The sequence below is a fragment of the Oncorhynchus tshawytscha genome, linkage group LG18, assembly GCF_018296145.1.
Source record: "Oncorhynchus tshawytscha isolate Ot180627B linkage group LG18, Otsh_v2.0, whole genome shotgun sequence".
Lineage (NCBI taxonomy): Eukaryota > Metazoa > Chordata > Actinopteri > Salmoniformes > Salmonidae > Oncorhynchus > Oncorhynchus tshawytscha.
Genome location: NC_056446.1, coordinates 39501882 through 39522742, shown reverse-complemented (window position 1 = coordinate 39522742; position 20861 = coordinate 39501882). Strand labels below are relative to the sequence as shown.

The window sequence follows — 20861 nt, the reverse complement described above, 5'->3', positions numbered from 1 at the left end:
TTGTCAGATTCAACAGAAGATCTCTTTGTTTCTTGGGACCTAGAACAAGCATCTCTGTTTTGTCCGAGTTTAAAAGTAGAAAGTTTGCAGCCATCCACTTCCTTATGTCTGAAACACATGCTTCTAGCGAGGGCAATTTTGGGGCTTCACCATGTTTCATTGAAATGTACAGCTGTGTGTCATCCGCATAGCAGTGAAAGTTAACATTATGTTTTCGAATAACATCCCCAAGAGGTAAAATATATAGTGAAAACAATAGTGGTCCCAAAACGGAACCTTGAGGAACACCGAAATTTACAGTTGATTTGTCAGAGGACAAACCATTCACAGAGACAAACTGATATCTTTCCCGACAGATAAGATCTAAACCAGGCCAGAACTTGTCCGTGTAGACCAATTTGGGTTTCCAATCTCTCCAAAAGAATGTGGTGATCGATGGTATCAAAAGCAGCACTAAGGTCTAGGAGCACGAGGACAGATGCAGAGCCTCGGTCCGATGCCATTAAAATGTCATTTACCACCTTCACAAGTGCCGTCTCAGTGCTATGATGGGGTCTAAAACCAGACTGAAGCATTTCGTATACATTGTTTGTCTTCAGGAAGGCAGTAAGGTGGCGGCAGCATCATGCTGTGGGGATGTTTTTCAGCAGCAGGGACTGGGAGACTAGTCAGGAGAGGGAAAGATGAACAGAGCAAAGTAAAAGAGCGATCCTTGATGAAAACCTGATTCAGAGCGCTCTGGACCTCAGACTGGAGCGGAGGTTCACCTTCCAACAGGACAAATACCCTAAGCACACAGCCAAGACAACGCTGGAGTGGCTTTGGGACTCTGAAAGTATCTGAATGTCCTTAAGTGGCCCACCCAGAGCCTGGAGTTGAACCCAATGGAACATCTCTGGAGAATCCTGAAAATAGCTGTGCAGCGACACTCCTCATCCAACCTGACAGAGCTTGAGAGGAACTGCAGAGAAGAATGAGAGACACTCCCCAAATACGGGTGTGCCAAGCTTGTAACGGCAGTAAAAAAAAATGGAAAACATTTCTAAAAACCTGTTTTTCCTTCGTCATTATGGGGCATTGTGTGTAGATTGGTGCAGAACAACAACAACTTAATCCATTTTAGAACAAGGCTGTAATGTAACAAAATGTGGAAAAAGTCAAAGGGGTCTGAATACTTTCCGAAGGCACAACTCTTGACCATACAGAGCCCTGTGAGGAATCGGACAGCATTTCAGATGCAACCAGAGTCAATAGTGTGCACAGAAACCTGATCAAGTGTGCTGTGTACCAATAGCAGAATTAGAGGAAGAGTTTGAACGGCTTTCTCTGCCTGCCTGGTACTGCCTGCCTCTCTGCCTGCCTGGTACTGTCATGGTTTTCATGGATCGCAATGTCAACTAAAATCAGAACACTGGTATTCAATTACCGGCCATACAAACATAGAATTCTACATTCATGTTTGGAAAATTCCCATTCCCAAGTGAGTCATCCTATTTATTTATTTATTTTATTTTATTTCACCTTTATTTAACCAGGTAGGCTAGTTGAGAACAAGTTCTCATTTACAACTGGGACCTGGCCAAGATAAAGCATAGCAGTGTGAACAGACAACAACACAGAGTTACACATGGATGTTGATGGGCTTTTTTCAGATGGACGTCATACAAATGTCTAGGTCCAATCTCACAACACATTTATTTGTGTAGATGTGTCTTGCATCAATGCTTTTTTTGCTAGTTTTGTAAAAATGCCAATTAGTGTATCCACTATGACCCAGGTTCGGCCTGTATAAAAGCATCACTCCTAGTCACCCACAGCTCTCCTCCTGATCCTCAACCCACTCGCTCTAGTTGCCAGATCCTGCTCTGCAATGGCCTATAGTCTGCCTGTCACTATGGCCAAAATCACAGCCTGTTCTGTTCACTGCTCAATAAAACGGACTTCTTTGTTTGCTCAATCCCGTGGCTTGGCCTGTTTCACTCCGACAGCTGAAAGAGAACGCCAAAAAAATCCAGCTTTAAAAATGTCACTAACTCTTTATCAGACGGACTTTGGGGTGAAACTCCATTAAGCTTAACACAAAAACCCCCTTCATGGGTTCCTCAGATATAAACTGAATCAATAGCCTGGTCCCAGATCAGTTTGTACATTTGGCATGACAATGTCCATAGGCATTGGCTATACAGCACAAACAGATCTGGGACCAGGCTACTGAATCTAAGCTTATTGATCAATAACTAGTCAGAAATAGGCAATAAAGAAATATTTACCCCGTGTCCAGGAAGTAAACAAAGAAGGACATGGTTAGATTGTACAGGAATCAAAAGATCTTTTAAGGCAAGAAACCTTTATCTGCTACAAAGATGCTCATCATCTTAGATAAATACTGTCTCTCTATACATTTACAGGACATGATTATTCTCAAAACACTGAAAATGTCTCTCGTTCTTCCTCTCCCTGCCATTCCTCACTGTTTCACAGTTTCGCTTTTCTCCAGTCGTCTCTGTACATGCCTCCTCATGACAACCGCGGTCAGGGTGCTACATAGTGCTAGGGCGAGGAAGGATACACCGGCGAACCACAGCTGCCTCTCCCCATACAACTGCAGCACTGTATCCCTCCGACTGCCATAGTCCAGGAAAAGGGCCTCCAGCTGACACAGAGTACACAGAGACAGGAAGAGGTGGAAGATCTGGTGACCCTGACCCATGATGTCACAATGCCCCGGGAAGAACCTCTCAGGAACAGGGCAGGAGAAGAAGAAGGCTGCAAGCAGGAAGGCGGCCATCTAAAAATGGAGGACCACAATGGAAACAACTCAGTTGACTCTATGAATTGTGTTTTTTTTTAATCCTCAATCATTTTTGTGTGTGTTGTATTCTCACGGCTCAGGCAACTCTATGGGCCAGTTTACCAGACACAGATGGGAGCTTCTCCATTGACCATGCTTTGTAGACTAGGACTTGGCTTTCGTTATCTGTGTCTGGGAAACCGGCCCATATAGAGTTGCCACAGCCATGATAATTCCCTCCATTCATTCATCCAGTCATCCACCCACCTGCAGGGCGTGGAGCGGTAGAGCGGGGTCCTGACCCCAGGGTACGGTAGCCAGGCGGTGGGCTACAGGGCTGATGTCCAGGAAGTAGGCCATGCTGGTGGGGATCAGCTGGCAGATCTTTCTCCGGAGCGGGTAAGGCCGGCGGTAGCGTGACTTGGCAAAGCAGCAGCTAGCACAGGACAGCCAGCCAAGTAGGGCAGCGCCAGGGAGGAACCAGAACCCTAGAGGTAGAACAGTTTGTCATTCCACAGTATTAAGAATAGGGTGATATTGCCCTTAGATGCTGATCCTGGGTCACTTTTGCATTTCCTCCACTAATGATTATAGTTAGGATTGGGGGAGGAGAAGCTGATCCTAGAACAGTGTCTAGGGGAAATTTCACCCCGGAGCACAATATTACAACAATCGGCAATACATATTACAGATTTAAAAGCCACCATGTGGGACCACTTAAGAGACTGTAATCCTCTGTAGGCAATTATAACACAACATCAGAATCAGGTATGCTAAAACGAAACACAATGTACCTAAGGCATCCAAAATGGCATTCTTTTCCCTTTTGGGCCCAGGTGAACAGTAGTGCACTACATCGGGTATCACTTGGGATGCAGACAGGTTGAATAATGTGCACTAGAGTGTGGAGAGAAAGCATGTTGCCATAGCAATAATAAAAACACAAACTACCTACGGGGCTCTCCCTCCAGACTGGCTCAGAGCAGTAGAAATAGTGAGCCAGGGAACAGCCATACTGATACACAGACACACCCACGTAGTCCAGGAAGAACAGAGTATAGTGGGCCAGCTCAGAGTGGGACTGAAGCAGGTGGGCTGCTACGCTGCAACACAAGTAGGTGAGGGCAGACAGTATGTACAGGCAGAGAGGCAGGGACGCCGAGTCTAGGGACAATCCATAGGCCCAGACGCGTAGTAGCACCAGGGGACCTGCCAGAAGGTGTGTCCAGACGTTGAGGGATTCATTGTGTCTCTGGAAGAGGCTGAGAACGTAACAGCGCCAGTCTTGCCCCACCGGGCGGTAGCCAGAGAGGATGTAAGGCTCCTGGAACAGAGTGGGGACGCAGGAGACAGGGACGGTGGGGCTGGGGGAGGGGAGGGAGGGGAGTGAAGAGGGGAGGATGTCGGAGAGGTGAGGCAGCCGGCTGAGCTGCTTCACACTCAGAGTCAAGGTACTGAGACGCCCCAGGGCTCCGCTGGACATGATGATGGAGAGGTGGGGCGAGGGAAGGAAAGAGGGATGGAGGGAAAGAGGTGGGAATGGGTATAGAGGAGGAGTAGGGTGGAAAGTTGATTTGGGAAGACTTGGGTTTTGCTGTGGAAACAGAGAGAAACAAAATGCAGTTAAGATGATTTAAGAATCAAAGTATAGATTAGGTTGTATTGTATTCTGTATTATACCGACAGTAGCAACTAGGTCAAAACCGATGCTGTTTAAAATGAGGCAGGCTGACAGACACACATTTCTCACATAGCTGGCCATCTGGGAATTGGTTCACCGGTCTGCCAGCTTACACTGGGAAGCAGGTAGGTAAGCTAGCATGCACCAGAGAGCAGGCATGCAGTCATACCTGTAAATTGTTACCTCTAGCCTGCTACCTGACCCAGTACCCTAGTCTCACTGCCTCCCTTGACACCCCACCCACACACTACAGAATGACAACAGCCACCCTATCTATGGCGTCAGCAGCGATACTAATAAGCACCTATGGAGACCAAAGACAAACATATACACCCAGAGAATACAAACCAAGCCATGATTGTGACTGATACAGTGCCAACTGGAAAGGGGACACTTCTGAAACTCCTAACAGCGCCTTACCTTCCTCACATTAAGCGTGATTGTGTCATATTAGTGGTGACATTTCCCTTATTTGAAAACTTTACAACCGGGGTTGTCATTTATGGGTGAAATGCTTCTACAATTAGCCTGGGTAGCCAGTCTGTTTGAATTATCATTCCACTACTTGTTATCATGCGTTCTACAATAGCCTGGCCCTAGATCTAGGATCAGGTTACTTGTACAAGGGGAGAAAAAGACTAGAAAGACAGGGATGAGGCAAACAGCATTCTAGCAAATACAACTACAAAAACAGATGAGGCAACAGCATTCTAGCAAATACAACTACAAAAACAGATGAGAAAACAGCATTCTGCACTGGCTGCGTGGAGTGTCTGTCTGTCTCTATCCATGTCAGTGGCCCATTATCAGCATTCAACTAACCCTCTAGAATCTAGAAGAAAATAACCAAAAATGGGTTAAGCACAAGAAGCAATGAGAGAGAGAGAGTTCTAGATTAATGTAAAAGGGGAAATAATATATTTAAAAAAAATGCTAGACAAGTTATTATCCTCTCATATTCAAATTATTGTTTGAAAATATAGAAATCTCACCTGTCTTTCTGTATGTTCCTGAATGTCTAGACAGAACACACCTGTTGCTGGGAGCCGTCGCAGTTATCAAATACCACTACAGCGCTAGACCCCCTTCCACATCGTTTTTCATTTCTACATCGATTTCGTGATGCTGATGGTGAAGCCTATTCTCAAGCAGACAGTGAGTGGAAGCAGCACGACAGGTGAACTCTAGCAATCTACAAGTGACAGCATAGCAACCCTACTGTAAAAAAGTGATTTGGGAGACTGGGCGTGCCTAAAAAGGTATGCTAAACCATTGGGCTAAACAGAGAACGCCCAAAACTCAAGGACTGACCTACATTTTCCGAGGCAGTGGCGCAATGAAAAAAATGATCTAATCCTAAAGCTACGCACATAGGGTTACGCATCACAATAAAATATATAGCCTAGGATATTTTGCGTCTCATAATACAATCACAATAGCTTATCAAAACAACAATTTTTTCATGCACACTAGAAACAGAAAACATGATTTATTATTGAAGCATAATATCAAATTGCATGATATGTTGATAAATGATTTCGAATAGCATTCTAATATATTTTTTTGCATTTTTACATTTGAATATGCAGAGCCTCATTATACGTTTAAAGACCAATCAGTGCCTATGCGTTACAATACATACACTACAATGCACTACAAAATGACATACTTTGCAAATAATGCAATGGCCACAGCTCGTTTTAGTTAAATAGCGTCATCTGGTGTACTATCGGTGGAAGAGCGTCGTTTGTGGCACCAGGCAATGCAAATGGGTGCTTAGAAGATATTGAACATGCGCCATAGGCAGCTGGTGCATGTTCTATAGTGTATCTTCCGAGCCTCTCTTCTTGCCATGGCCGGGGGAAAGTTGTTTTGGGGGGGATGGTGCTGAGGAAAAGTATTTTTCATCCTGCTCTGCTGTTGAGTATTTTTCTCCTCTCATAGAGGAGCAATAAAGATTTGAAAAAAAAAAAATATTTTAAATAATATTAATGACTTTTTAAATGTTACTTATCACCACACTACGGAATGACAACAGTAGTGGGTCTGAAGCACCCCTCAGCACCTCTACTTCCCATGGCTCCAGTTCTGTTTGTGCTCTTATCAATGTAAAGGATGTCACACTGCCTGCTTAGCGAGTATCACTTCCTCCCTACTCGGCCCGTACCTGGCTCGAACCATCCTCCCTCAGGCATATTAGCTGATCTAATGCTTGCTAATGATTTTACACAAGCGGGACACTTAAGGCTGAGTAAGTTTTACACATCGTCACGTGCTACACTAACATGAAAATGATACATGAAATGAGTTGGCAGCGTCGTTCGAGGGATGCTAACTGAACTATACTGAACAAAAATATTAAACGCAACATGTCTGGTGAGAATGCAGGCCATGGAAGAACTGGGACAATTTTCAGTTTCCAGGAATTGTGTACAGATCCTTGTGACATAGGGTCGTGCATTAATGCTGAAACAAAGTGATGGCTGCTGGGGGATGGTACAACAATGGGCCTCAGGATCGCGTCACGGTATCTCTGTGCATTTAAAATGCAATTGTGTTCGTTGTCTGTAGTTTAATGCCTGCCCATACCATAACCCCACTGCCACCATAGGGCACTCTGTTCACAACGTTGACATCAGCAAACCGCTCACCCACACGACACCATACACCTGGTCTGCAGTTGAAAGTACTGCCAAATTCTCTAAAACAACTGCTTATGGTAGAGAAAATAACATTACATTCTCTGGCAACAGCTTTGGTGGACATTCCTACAGTCTGCATGTCAATTGCTCGCTCTCTCAAAACTTGAGACGTCTGTGGCATTGTGTTGTGTGACAAAAACTGCACATTTTAGAGTGGCCTTTTTAAAACCCCCAGCACAAGGTGCACCTATGTAATGATCATGCTGTTTAATCAGTTTCTTGATATGCCACACCTGTCAGGTGGATGGATTATCTTGGCAAAAGAGAAATGCTCACTAACGGATGTAAACAAATTTGGGCACAAAATTGAAGAGAAATAAGCTTTTTTTGTGCGTTTGGAATATTTCTGGGATCTTATTTCAGTTCATAAAACATTGGACCAACACTTTACATGTTGGGTTTCTATTTTGTTCTGTATAAATGACCGTTGCATTATCTTCTTTCATCATGAAGTCCTTTTAGAGGCTAGTTAAGGATCATATCACCTCCACCTTACCTCACACCCTAGACCCACTACAATTAACATACCACCCCAACAAGTCCACAGAACTAAATTACTATTGCCCTGGAGCACTCACTTATGTCATCATGAAGTGCTTTGAGAGGCTAGTTAAGGAGCATACTGCCCCAACAGGTCCACAGATGACGCAATCGCCATCACACTGCACACTGCCCTATCCCATCTGGACAAGAGGAATACCCATGTAAGAGAGGTCAACCGATTATGAGGACCAAACAAAAACGATACAGATTAATCGGCTGATTTAAAAAATATATATATATATTTGTAATAATGACAATTAAAACAATACTGAATTAACACTTTTATTTGAACTTAAATATAACTTATTATAATACATAAATACAAATCTATTTAGTCTCAAATAAATAATGAAACATGTTCAATTTGGTTTAAATAGTGCCAAAACACCTTGTTGGAGAAGAAAGTAAAAGTGCAATATGTGCCATGTAAAAAAGCTAACGTTTCAGTTCCTTGCTCAGAACATGAGAACATATGAAAGCTGTTGGTTCCTTTTAACACGAGTCGTCAATATTCCCAGGTAAGAGGTTTTAGGTTGTAGTTATTATAGGACTATTTCTCTCTATACTTTTTTACTATTTTTGGGGGGTGACTTTTGGATGTTCATATAGGCACTAAAGTATTGCCAGCCTAATCTCTGGAGTTGGTAGGCTTGAAGTCATAAACAGCCGCTGTGCTTCAAGTATTGCGAGCAGTAAAGTGCTGTTTGAATGAATGCTTACAAGCCTGCTGCTGCCTACCACCGCTCAGTCAGACTGCTCTATCAAATATCAAATCATAGACTTAATTATAATAAACACACAGAAATATTAGCCTTAGGTCATTAATATCATCAAATCCGGAAATTATCATTTCGAAAACAAAATGTTTATTCTATCAGTGAAATACAGAACCGTTCTGTATTTTATCAAACGGGTGGCATCCCTAAGTCTAAATATTGCTGTTATATTGCACAACCTTCAATATTATGTCATAATTATGTACAATTCTGGCAAATTAATTACGGTCTTTGTCAGGAAGAAATGGTCTTCACACAGTTCGCAACCCAAACTGCTGCAATATAGCCTGACTCTGCATGCACAGAGCGCAAGAGAAGTGACACAATTTCCCTAGTTAATATTGCCTGCTAACATGAATTTCTTTTCACTAAATATGCAGGTTTAAAAAAAAGTATACTTGTGTATTGATTTTAAGAAATGCATTGATGTTTCTGATTATTGGTGCAACGACAGTGCTTTTTTCACGAATGTGCTTGTTAAATCATCACCCGTTAGGCAAAGTAGGCTGTGATTTGATGATAAATTAACAGCCACCGCATTGATCATATGCAACACAGGAAAAGCTAGTTAAACTAATAATTTCATTAACCATGTGTAGTTAACTCGTGATTCTGTTAAGATGTATTGTTTTTTTTACAAGATAAGTTTATTGGTAGCTAGCAACTTAATTTGGCTCCTTGCTGCACTCACATAACAGGTAGTCAGCCTGCCCCGCAGTCTCCTCGTGGAGTGCAATGTAATGGGCATCCAAAAATGCAGATTATCGATTGTTATGAAAACTTGAAATCGGCCCTAATTAATCGGCCAACCTCTAGTAAGAATGCTGTTCATTGACTACAGCTTAGCCTTCAACACCATTGTACTCTCCAAGCTCATCAATAATCTTGAGGCCCTGGGTCTGAACTCCTCCCCGTGCAACTGGGTCCTGGACTTCCTGACTGGCCGACCCCAGGTGGTGAAGGTTGGAAACAACACCTCCACTACGCTGATCCTCAACACTGGGGCCCCACAAGGGTGCGTGCTCAGCCCCCACCTGTACTCCCTGTTCACCCATGACTGCATGGTCATGCACGCCTCCAACTCAATCATCAAGTTTGCTTGATGATTGACGACACAACAGTAGTAGGCCTGATTACCAACAACGATGAGGCCGTTTACAGGGAGGAGGTGAGGGCCCTGGCGGAGTGGTGCTAGGAAAATAACCTCTCCCTCAACGTCAACAAAAAGAAGGAGCTGATCGTGGACTTCAGGAGACAGCAGAGAGAGAGCACCATCCACCTGTTCACCCCACTACCACCTAGAAAGCGGAGATAGTACAGGTGCATCAAAGCTGGGACCGAGAGACTGAAAAACAGGCCATCTCCAGGCCTTCAGACTGGTAAACAGTCACCACTAACCAGCCAGTCTCCGCCCAGTACCCTGCGCTGAACTTAGTCACTGTTACTAGCCGTCTACCACCCTGTACTTTACCCAGCACCTTAGACTGTTGCCCTATGGACATAGTCATTAAACACTGGTCACTTTAATAATGTTTACATACTGTTTTACCTACTTCATATGTATATACTGTATTCTAGTCAAAGCTCATCTATTGTACTGCAATTACTGCTGTACACCTTTCCTATTCATATACTGTCCATACACACCATTTTATATATATATATATACATACAGTGGGGTCAAAAAAGTATTTAGTCAGCCACCAATTGTGCAAGTTCTCCCACTTAAAAAGATGAGAGAGGCTTGTAATTTTCATCATAGGTACACTTCAACTATGACAGACAAAATGACAAAAAAAATTCCAGAAAATCACATTGTAGGATTTTTAATGAATTTATTTTCAAATTATGGTGGAAAATAAGTATTTGGTCACCTACAAACAAGCAAGATTTCTGGCTCTCACAGACCTGTAACTTCTTCTTTAAGGGGCTCCTCTGTCCTCCACTCGTTACCTGTATTAATGGCACCTGTTTGAACTTGTTATCAGTATAAAAGACACCTGTCCAACAACCTCAAACAGTCACACTCATACACAAAGAACTTTATAGACCATCTCTAGCTATACTAACTCTCTCTTCTCCAGGATGTGTTTGACCAGCTATCCTGCTCCCTAGCCCCCAGCATTCACGGTCAAATCAAATCAAATCAAATCAAATTTTATTTGTCACATACACATGGTTAGCAGATGTTAATGCGAGTGTAGCGAAATGCTTGTGCTTCTAGTTCCGACAATGCAGTAATAACGAGCAAGTAATCTAACTAACAATTCCAAAAAAAACTTCTGTTTTTTTACCGGTCATGAGTACATTAAGAAGGCCATCCTGTGTATGTTGTTGGGAGGAGTGGAGAAGGTTCTGGAGAATGGGTCACGCATCAGAGGAGACATCAATGTACTGCTCATAGGTACTGAGACCACTGAACTACTGTCGTTCTCTCTCTCTTTCCTTCTCTCTCTCTCGTTCTCTCTAATGATAATGATTATAATTATATTATTATTTTCAGTGATATTCTGATTTCATCTCTTCAGTTTTTGTTGGAAAGGGTTAACACTGAAGAGAAAAAAAGATCCAATCAGGATTTTTCTTTGGTGGTCTATGTGGAGATAATTTTAGCTATTGGCCATTGGCTACGCCATCAGAAGCTAGATGGAAAGGCATCAGCCATTCAACTGTGTTAGGGCAAAACATTTTGGAGTGACAGTGGAATCAACCAATCACATTTTGACTTGTAATGGGTGGGACCGCCTTCTCAAAGGGCAACAATAGCGAGCAGAGCAGTAGTTTTCCCACAGTCTAGCTAGCTTTTGTTGTAGGCTAGTTTGCAGAAGGTGTTATCAAAGAGGATGTTGATGCTAATTTGTTAGCTTCTCCCTTTTCAAGAATAACTTTCAATAAGAAGTTCACTTTTTTTTAATGCAGTGGGCTAAATCAGTGTCTCACGGTTCCTTCCTATCCTATTGGCTACCCTTCCGGTTCCTCCCTACCCTACTGGCTACCCTACCGGTTCCTCCCTACCCTACTGGCTACCCCACCGGTTCCTCCCTACCCTACTGGCTACCCTACCGGTTCCTCCCTACCCTACTGGCTACCCCACCGGTTCCTCCCTATCCTACTGGCTACCCTACCGGTTCCTCCCTACCCCACTGACTACACTACTGGTTCCTCCCTACCTTACTGGCTACCCTACTGACTACCCTACCGGTTCCTCCCTAACCTACTGACTACCCTACCGGTTCCTCCCTATCCTACTGGCTACCCTGCCGGTTCCTCCCTACCCTACTGGCTATCCTACTGGCTACCCTACCGGTTCCGCCCTACCCTACCGGCTACCCTGCTGGCTACCCTACCGGTTCCTCCCTATCCTACTGGTTACACTACCGGTTCCTTCCTAACCTACTGGCTATCCTACTGGCTACCCTACCGGTTCCTCCCTATCCTACTGGTTACCCTACCGGTTCCTCCCTAACCTACTGGCTATCCTACTGGCTACCTTACCGGTTCCTCCCTACCCTACTGGTATCCCTACCGGTTCCTCCCTACCCTACTGGCTACACTACTGGTTCCTCCCTAACCTACTGGCTACCCTACCGGTTCCTCCCTACCCTACTGGCTACACTACCGGTTCCTCCCTACCCTACTGACTACTCTACCGGTTCATCCCTAACCTACTGACTACCCTACCGATTCCTCCCTAACCTACTGACTACCCTACCGGTTCATCCCTAACCTACTGACTACCCTACCGGTTCCTCCCTACCCTACTGGCTAACCTACCGGTTCCTCCCTATCCTACTGGCTAACCTACCGGTTCCTCCCTATCCTACTGGCTACCCTACCGGTTCCTCCCTACCCTACTGGCTACACTACTGGCTACCCTACCGGTTCCTCCCTATCCAACTGGCTACCCTACCGGTTCCTCCCTATCCTACTGGCTATCCCACTGGCTACCCTACCGGTTCCTCCTTATCCTACTGGCTATCCTACTGGCTACCCTACCGGTTCCTCCCTATCCTACTGGCTATCCTACTGGCTACCCTACCGGTTCCTCCCTATCTTACTGGCTACCCTACCGGTTCCTCCCTAACCTACTGACTACCCTACCGGTTCCTCCCTATCCTACTGGCTACCCTACCGGTTCCTCCCTAACCTACTGACTACCCTACCAGTTCCTGCCTACCCTACTGGCTAACCTACCGGTTCCTCCCTACCCTACTGGCTACACTACTGGTTCCTCCCTATCCAATTGGCTACCCTACCGGTTCCTCCCTACCCTACTGGCTACACTACTGGCTACACTACTGGTTCCTCCCTATCCAACTGGCTACCCTACCGGTTCCTCCCTATCCTACTGGCTATCCCACTTGCTACCCTACCGGTTCCTCCTTATCCTACTGGCTATCCTACTGGCTACCCTACCGGTTCCTCCCTATCCTACTGGCTATCCTACTGGCTACCCTACCGGTTCCGCCCTACCCTACTGGCTACTCTACCAGTTCCTGCCTACCCTACTGGCTACCCTACCGGTTCCTCCCTACCCTACTGGCTACACTACTGGTTCCTCCCTAACCTACTGGCTACCCTACCGGTTCCTCCCTACCCTACTGCCTACCCTACCGGTTCCTCCCTATCCTACTGGCTACCCTACCGGTTCCTCCCTAACCTACTGGCTACCCTACCGGTTCCTCCCTATCCTACTGGCTACCCTACCGGTTCCTCCCTAACCTACTGGCTACTCTACCGGTTCCTCCCTAACCTACTGGCTACCCTACCGGTTCCTCCCTAACCTACTGGCTACCCTACCGGTTCCTCCCTAACCTACTGACTACCCTACCGGTTCCTCCCTACCCTACCGGCTACCCTACTGGCTACACTACCGGTTCCTCCCTACCTCTCTGGCTACCCTACCGGTTCCTCCATACCCTACCGGCTACCCTACTGGCTACTCTACCGGTTCCTCCCTACCTCTCTGGCTACCCTACCGGTTCCTCCATACCCTACCGGCTACACTACTGGCTACTCTACCGGTTCCTCCCTAACCTACTGGCTACCCTACCGGTTCCTCCCTAACCTACTGGCTACCCTACCGGTTCCTCCCTAACCTACTGACTACCCTACCGGTTCCTCCCTACCCTACCGGCTACCCTACTGGCTACACTACCGGTTCCTCCCTACCTCTCTGGCTACCCTACCGGTTCCTCCATACCCTACCGGCTACCCTACTGGCTACACTACCGGTTCCTCTCTACCCCACTGGCTACCCTACTGACTACCCTACCGGTTCCTCCCTACCCCACTGGCTACCCTACCGGTTCCTCCCTAACCTACTGGCTACCCTACCGGTTCCTCTCTACCCTACTGGCTACCCTACCGGTTCCTCCCTACCCTACTGGCTACACTACCGGTTCCTCCCTATTCTACTGGCTATCCTACTGGCTACCCTACCGGTTCCTCCCTACCCTACCGGCTACCCTACTGGCTATACTACCGGTTCCTTCCTACCCTACTGGCTACCCTACTGGCTACACTACCGGTTCCTCCCTACCCTACCGGCTACCGATATCATTCTTCTGTGATTTTGAGAGCAGTACATTCTTGCTGCCGACAGATAATATTCAGCTGAAACTAGGCTAAGTGTACAGTTTATACCTGCGTATAGCCTCCACTACACCACTGACCCTTTGTGTTTTATAAAAGTACACTCTGCTACATGAGTGGGCTGGTATTATGGTTGCTGTTCTTTCAGCATCACACACCTGTCACACACTGAAGACCAATAGGTTCTCCACTATACTAACCTGTCACACACTGAAAACCAATAGGTTCTCCACTGAAGACCAATAGGTTCTCCACTATACTAACCTGTCACACACTGAAGACCAATAGGTGCTCCGCTATACTAACCTGTCACACACTGAAGACCAATAGGTTTCCCACTATACTAACCTGTCACACACTGAAGACCAATAGGTTCTCCACTATACTAACCTGTCACACACTGAAGACCAATAGGTCCTCCACTGAAGACCAATAGGTTCTCCACTATCCTAACCTGTCACACACTGAAGACCAATAGGTTCTCCACTATACTAACCTGTCACACACTGAAGACCAATAGGTTCTCCACTGAAGACCAATAGGTTCTCCACTATACTAACCTGTCACACACTGAAGACCAATAGGTTATCCACTATACTAACCTGTCACACACTGAAGACCAATAGGTTCTCCACTGAAGACCAATAGGTTATCCACTATACTAACCTGTCACACACTGAAGACCAATAGTTTATCCACTATACTAACCTGTCACACACTGAAGAGCTATAGGTTCTCCACTATACTAACCTGTCACTCACAGTGCTAGGTCACGTTAGCTAGCGCTAGTCGGCTGTACCTGCACCAAAACTACATTTTTCATCCTATATCTTGTTCTCGTCTGTTTAAATAGTGTCGTGATAATATTATATTGTGAGGTCCCTGGCAATTCCCAACCCTATTAGTGAGCACTGTTAAAAGTGTTACAGTAATGGTCTGGATCCTAATTGTATCACATGTAAGAATGACCTCTCTCTCTCTCTCTCTCTCTCTCTCTCTCTCTCTCTCGCGCTCTCTCTCTCTCTTGATCCCTCTCTCTCTCTCTCTCTCTCTCTCTCTCTCGATCCCTCTCTATCTCTCTCGATCCCCTCTCTCTCTCTCTCTCTCTCTCGATCCCTCTCTCTCTCGATCCCTCTCTCTCTCTCTCGATCCCTCTCTCGATCCCTCTCTCTCTCTCGATCCCTCTCTCTCTCGCTCGCTCGCTCTCGCTCTCTCGATCCCTCTCTCTCGCTCTCTCTCGCTCTCTCTCGATCCCTCTCTCTCTCGCTCGCTCGCTCTCGCTCTCTCTCTCTCTCTCATATCATATTTACATCAATGAATCATTAGTTGAAAAAGTGAACGAATCACATCATAAATGACTCACTGATCCCCCTCACCCATAGACACGTTTACATTTTACATTTTTGAGTCATTTAGCAGACTCTTATCCAGAGATAATACAGTAGTGAGTCATTTAACAGACTCTCTTATCCAGAGCCACTACAGTAGTGAGTCATTTAACAGACTCTCTTACCCAGAGCCACTACAGTAGTGAGTCATTTAACAGACTCTCATCCAGAGCCACTACAGTAGTGAGTCATTTAACAGACTCTCATATCCAGAGATAATACAGTAGTGAGTCATTTAACAGACTCTCATCCAGAGCCACTACAGTAGTGAGTCATTTAACAGACTCTTATCCAGAGCCACTACAGTAGTGAGTCATTTAGCAGACTCTCTTATCCAGAGCCACTTACAGGAGCAATTAGGTTTTAAGTGCCTTGCTCAAGGGCACATCGGCACATTTTTCAACTAGTCGGACAGGGGACTCGAACCAGCAGCCGCTAGGCTACCTGCCGGTTATATACCACTGTCATTACAGGTATATTACTATATTGCTTCTCTCCTCTCCCACGAGGTGAGCATCGTCTGGAGGCTGGGGCGATGGTTCTGGGGGACAGGGGTGTGGTCTGTATCGATGAGTTTGACAAGATGTCCGACATGGACCGTACAGCCATCCACGAGGTGATGGAGCAGGGCCGGTGTCCATGCCAGGCTCAACGCCCGCTGCTCCGTGCTGGCGGCTGCCAACCCCGTCTACGGTGAGTTATGAACTATTACCGCTTTCAGACGTATGGAATGTCGGCTACGATGCCGCCACAGAACCTTCTCTGGAGATCGTTTCGAAGCGCCACTGGAACAAGCGTTTAACTTGTCTGTAAAGGAATGCCGCTTCTGAAGCGGGACTAACGTCCGTCACTAGGCAACCGGAACTGTCAATCAAATGATCTCGAGCTGCCTGCACGCAGCCCACTAACTCATAGGAAAAGTACTATACAATGATTTACCAAGACAATTAGTAGAAATAAAAACACATCTAGCTACCATAAACAACAACACAGCAGCACACCAATCAGCAACGTGTATTGTTGTCAGGGAAACAACGCTGAGCATTCTATTCCGGAGCAGAATTTTACTGTCTGAAAACAGACGTTTCAGATGAGCCGCTTTGTTCTGGTGTCTGAAAGGGTATCAATTGTCGCTATCGACCCGTTAGCGTAGCTGCGTCCTATGCATGAAAAGGGTATATGACCCCATAAAATGATTTTCTATTTGAGACTATTAGTCATTTAAGGTACAGTTGGGAACCACTGGTCTAAATGGGTACTGTTGGGGGTACTGGAGTTGGGAACCACTGGTCTAAATGGGTACTGTTGGGGGTACTGGGGTAGGGAACCACTGGTCTAAATGGGTACTGTTGGGGGTACTGGAGTTGGGAACCACTGGTCTAAATGGGTACTGTTGGGGGTACTGGAGTTGGGAACCACTGGTCTAAATGGGTACTGTTGGGGGTACTGGGGTAGGGAACCACTGGTCTAAATGGGTACTGTTGGGGGTACTGGAGTTGGGAACCACTGGTCTAAATGGGTACTGTTGGGGGTACTGGAGTTGGGAACCACTGGTCTAAATGGGTACTGTTGGGGGTACTGGGGTAGGGAACCACTGGTCTAAATGGGTACTGTTGGGGGTACTGGAGTTGGGAACCACTGGTCTAAATGGGTACTGTTGGGGGTACTGGAGTTGGGAACCACTGGTCTAAATGGGTACTGTTGGGGGTACTGGGGTAGGGAACCACTGGTCTAAATGGGTACTGTTGGGGGTACTGGAGTTGGGAACCACTGGTCTAAATGGGTACTGTTGGGGGTACTGGAGTTGGGAACCACTGGTCTAAATGGGTACTGTTGGGGGTACTGGAGTTGGGAACCACTGGTCTAAATGGGTACTGTTGGGGGTACTGGAGTTGGGGACCACTGGTTTAAATGTGCAGACTCTTCCCACTGGGTGAGGAAAAACAAACATGCCCTCTAATTAGTGCATGTTTTAAGCATCCCTATATTTCTGTTATTACGGTGCTGTCACCCTGTTATTAGTACTCCTCCGCAGTCGTCTCAATGGAGATGGACCGGACCAGGGTGCCATGGTAACCATGTACTGTGGAAATACGTTTTTTAGGAAACGTTGTTAAACTGGAACCTAGTCGTTGCGTCGTTTTTTAAGTTAAAACCCTCTCCCTCACTCTCTACTCCTTCATCACTGCATCTTTCTCTCTCTGTGCTAAATCAGTTGTTATGTTGTTGTTTATAGAGAGAAGATAGTGAGTAAAAAGTTTATGAGGAAGTACATCCACATTGCCAAGGTGTTGACCCCCATGCTGACCCAGGAAGCGGCCAATCACATCGCTGAAGAAAACTCCAGGCTGAGAAGCCAGGAACAGCTGGGCTCCGACATCGCCAGAGTGAGTGAGTAGTGTAGACGTGCACACACAGACAGAATATAGCCTTATAGTTACACCCATCTAGTACTGTGTCGGACCCCCTTTTGCCTCCAGAACAGCCTGAATTCTTCGAGGCATGGATTCTACAGGTCGGAAGCGTTCTACAGGGATGTTGGTCCATGCTGACGCGACGGCACCAAACAGGAGCTGCAGATTGGACGATGCTACACCACCGTCACCAGCCTGTACCGTTGACACCAGGCAGGATGGGGCCATGGACTCATGCTGTTTACGCCAAATCCTGACTCTGCCATCAGCATGACGCAACAGGAACCAGGATACGTTGGACCAGGCAATGTTTTTCCTTTCCTCAGTTGTCCAGTGTTGGTGATGGCGTTGCCCGATAGAGCCGCTTCTGGTTTTTGGCTGATAGGATTGAAACCCAGTGTGGTCGTCTGCTGCAATAACCCATCCCTGACAAGGACCGACGAGTTGTGTGTCCCGAGATGCCGTTCTCTACACCACTGTTGTACCGTGCTGTTATTTGTCTGTTATTTGTCTGTTATTTGTCTGTTATTTGTCTGTTATTTGTCTGTTATTTGTCTGTTATTTGTCTGTTATTTGTCTGTTATTTGCTGTTATTTGTCTGTTTGTGGCCCGCCTGTTAGCTTTCATGATTCTTGCCATTCTCCTTGGACCTCTGTCATCAACGAGCTGTTTTCACCCACAGGACTTCGCCTGACTGGATGTTTGTTTGTTTGTCGCTGGTTTTAAAAAAACAGATAAAGCAACACCTCGCTCTCCCCTATTTGACCTAGATAGTTTGTGTGTATGCATTGACATGTAGGTTAAGTGTGCCTTTATAAAAAATGTATGTAGTTTCTGTCCTTGAGCTGTTCTTGTCTAATGATGTTCTGTATTATGTCATTCTGCGTTATGGTTCATGTTTTGTGTGGGACCCCAGGAAGAGTAGCTGCTGCTTTTGCAACAGCTAATGAGGATCCTAATAAAATACCAAACACCCTCCCCCCCATCTAACCTTCTCCCCCGTCTAACCCCCTGCCCCCTCGGTCCCTCCAGACGTCCCCAGTAACTGCTCATACTCTGGAGACCCTCATCCGTCTGTCTACGGCCCACGCTAAAGCCCGCATGAGTAAGGCTGTGGAGCTGGAGGACTCTGGGGTTGCTGTGGAGCTGGTCCAGTTCGCTTACTTCAAAAAGGTCTCTACGTCTATGATTGGTTGATTGATTGATTGACTGTTTTTTTTTGTCTTCCACATGGTGGCCAGCCCATATAGGGTTATAACACAATACAGCCTTTAAGCAAATATACATCTTCATTTAAATAAACTCTGCTGAAGTTTTAATAAAGCCTGTTTGATGTCTGCAGTTAATACAGAGTGTATCCATGGTCCTGTAGGTTCTGGAGAAGGAGAAGAAAAGAGGGAGGAAGGAGTCTGACTCTGAGGAGGAAGAGGAGGAGACAACACAACGTTCCCCTCGCTCAGACAAGAAGAGGTACGGCGTTAGACTCTAGATGTAAATAAACACTGTATAGCGTCAAAATATGGTTACAACTATCACTATGGATGGTTGGTCCTTGTATCCATAGCTCTGCCTATGAGTTTGAGAGTGGTTACATTTCTCCAGGCCCCATCCCTCAGCTTTTTACCAAAACAGAGACGGGGTGTCCACTTTGTAACAAAAACTTTGGTGAACTAACACTCACACTTGACCCCCCCCTCCTCCTGACTAGCACTGACTTTGCTGATAGCTACTTTACTATGACTGAGATATGTGGTTGTCCCAGCTAGCTATCTTAAGATGAATGCACTATTACTGTAAGTCGCAAAAGATGAGAGCGTCTGCTAAATTACTAAAAATGTTCCAGCTGTGGATTGGCCCTTTTTTAAATGATAGTTGTGTTTTCTGTACATGATGTGTGTAATTCTGTGTTTGTCCTGTAGGAGTCGCCGTAGTTCCCAGAGCAGCGAGGTCCACGACCCGTATGACTTCGCTGGAGAGAAGGACATCCCTGAGAGTAGGAACCAGAACGCTTCTTTCACTCTATACAATATGTGAAAAGCACTGTGGGCTCGATTCTGACTTAAGATGAGTTCACTTAAAATGGGCTTTAGTCAACATTTTTCTTGACTGATGTTCATGTTACGTCTACTCATCTCAAGTTGGAATAGAGACGTTTATGATTCTAATTGATTCTCAGTTTCGGGAATTGTTACCATACTTTGTTTGACCCTCCCTCCCACAGTCCAGGCTGGCACGCCCAAACCGGCTGAGGCAGAAGAGGAGCCGATGGATGCCCCTGTCCCACCTAGCAAGGACGGACAGACTGAGGTGTCTGTAGACAGGTGGGCTAGGGGGCTGGATGCTATATATATATATATATGTTCTGTTCTGTTATACTCACATTACTATATATGTACTGTTGGAGGTCTAGGGGGCTGGGTGCTATATATATGTACTGTTGGAAGTCTAGAGGGCTCTCTCTCTCTCTCTCTGTTTTCTAGGCTGAAGGAGTTTAAGTCCTCTCTCCTGGAGGTGTTCCGTTCCACACATGCCCAGTCCCTCAGTATGAACTCTCTGATGGAGAGTGTCAACAAGGATAGTGACGCCCCCTTCACCCTGACAGAGGTCCGGGTTGCCCTCGCTCGCATGCAGCACGACAACCAGATCATGTTGGTTGACGACATCATCATCTTCCTCATCTGAAGACCTGGGACAACGACATTATCATTCACATCTGGCAGAGGTGGAGGGAGGAGTGGGAAGAGGTGGGAGGAGAAGGAGGGAGGAGGAGGAGGAGGTGGACGGAGGAGAGGGAAGAGGTGGGAGGAGATGGAGGGAGGAGGAGGAGGAGGTGGACGGAGGAGAGGGAAGAGGTGGGAGGAGATGGAGGAGGAGGTGGACGGAGGAGAGGGAAGCATTGGGAGGAGATGGAGGGAGGAGGAGGAGGTGGACGGAGGAGAGGGAAGCGGTGGGAGGAGATGGAGGAGGAGGA

The 20861-nt window shown here is 46.2% G+C and overlaps 3 protein-coding genes across 3 annotated transcripts; 2 read left to right on the top strand and 1 right to left on the bottom strand.

Annotated features, from left to right (window-relative positions):
* Positions 1-1672: 1672 nt before the first annotated feature.
* paqr8 (progestin and adipoQ receptor family member VIII) lies at positions 1673-5736 on the bottom strand. The gene is made up of 4 exons (XM_024405617.2): positions 5465-5736; positions 3743-4385; positions 3059-3279; positions 1673-2788 (listed from the first exon to the last, which is right to left on the bottom strand). The coding sequence occupies exons 2-4, from the start codon at positions 4272-4274 to the stop codon at positions 2468-2470; spliced, it is 1074 nt and encodes a 357-aa protein (XP_024261385.1). The 5' UTR covers positions 4275-4385; positions 5465-5736; the 3' UTR covers positions 1673-2467.
* Positions 5737-10802: 5066 nt separating this feature from the next.
* On the top strand, positions 10803-18562 carry LOC121839937 (DNA replication licensing factor MCM3-like). Its single transcript, XM_042300523.1, has 4 exons — positions 10803-10897; positions 15986-16169; positions 17713-17863; positions 17957-18562. Exons 1-4 carry the CDS (start codon positions 10822-10824, stop codon positions 18026-18028), a joined length of 483 nt encoding a protein of 160 aa, XP_042156457.1. The 5' UTR covers positions 10803-10821; the 3' UTR covers positions 18029-18562.
* Positions 18563-18808: 246 nt separating this feature from the next.
* On the top strand, positions 18809-20616 carry LOC112236996 (DNA replication licensing factor MCM3-like). Its single transcript, XM_042300522.1, has 5 exons — positions 18809-19063; positions 19263-19360; positions 19810-19883; positions 20112-20211; positions 20371-20616. The coding sequence occupies exons 1-5, from the start codon at positions 18992-18994 to the stop codon at positions 20570-20572; spliced, it is 546 nt and encodes a 181-aa protein (XP_042156456.1). The 5' UTR covers positions 18809-18991; the 3' UTR covers positions 20573-20616.
* Positions 20617-20861: the final 245 nt, after the last annotated feature.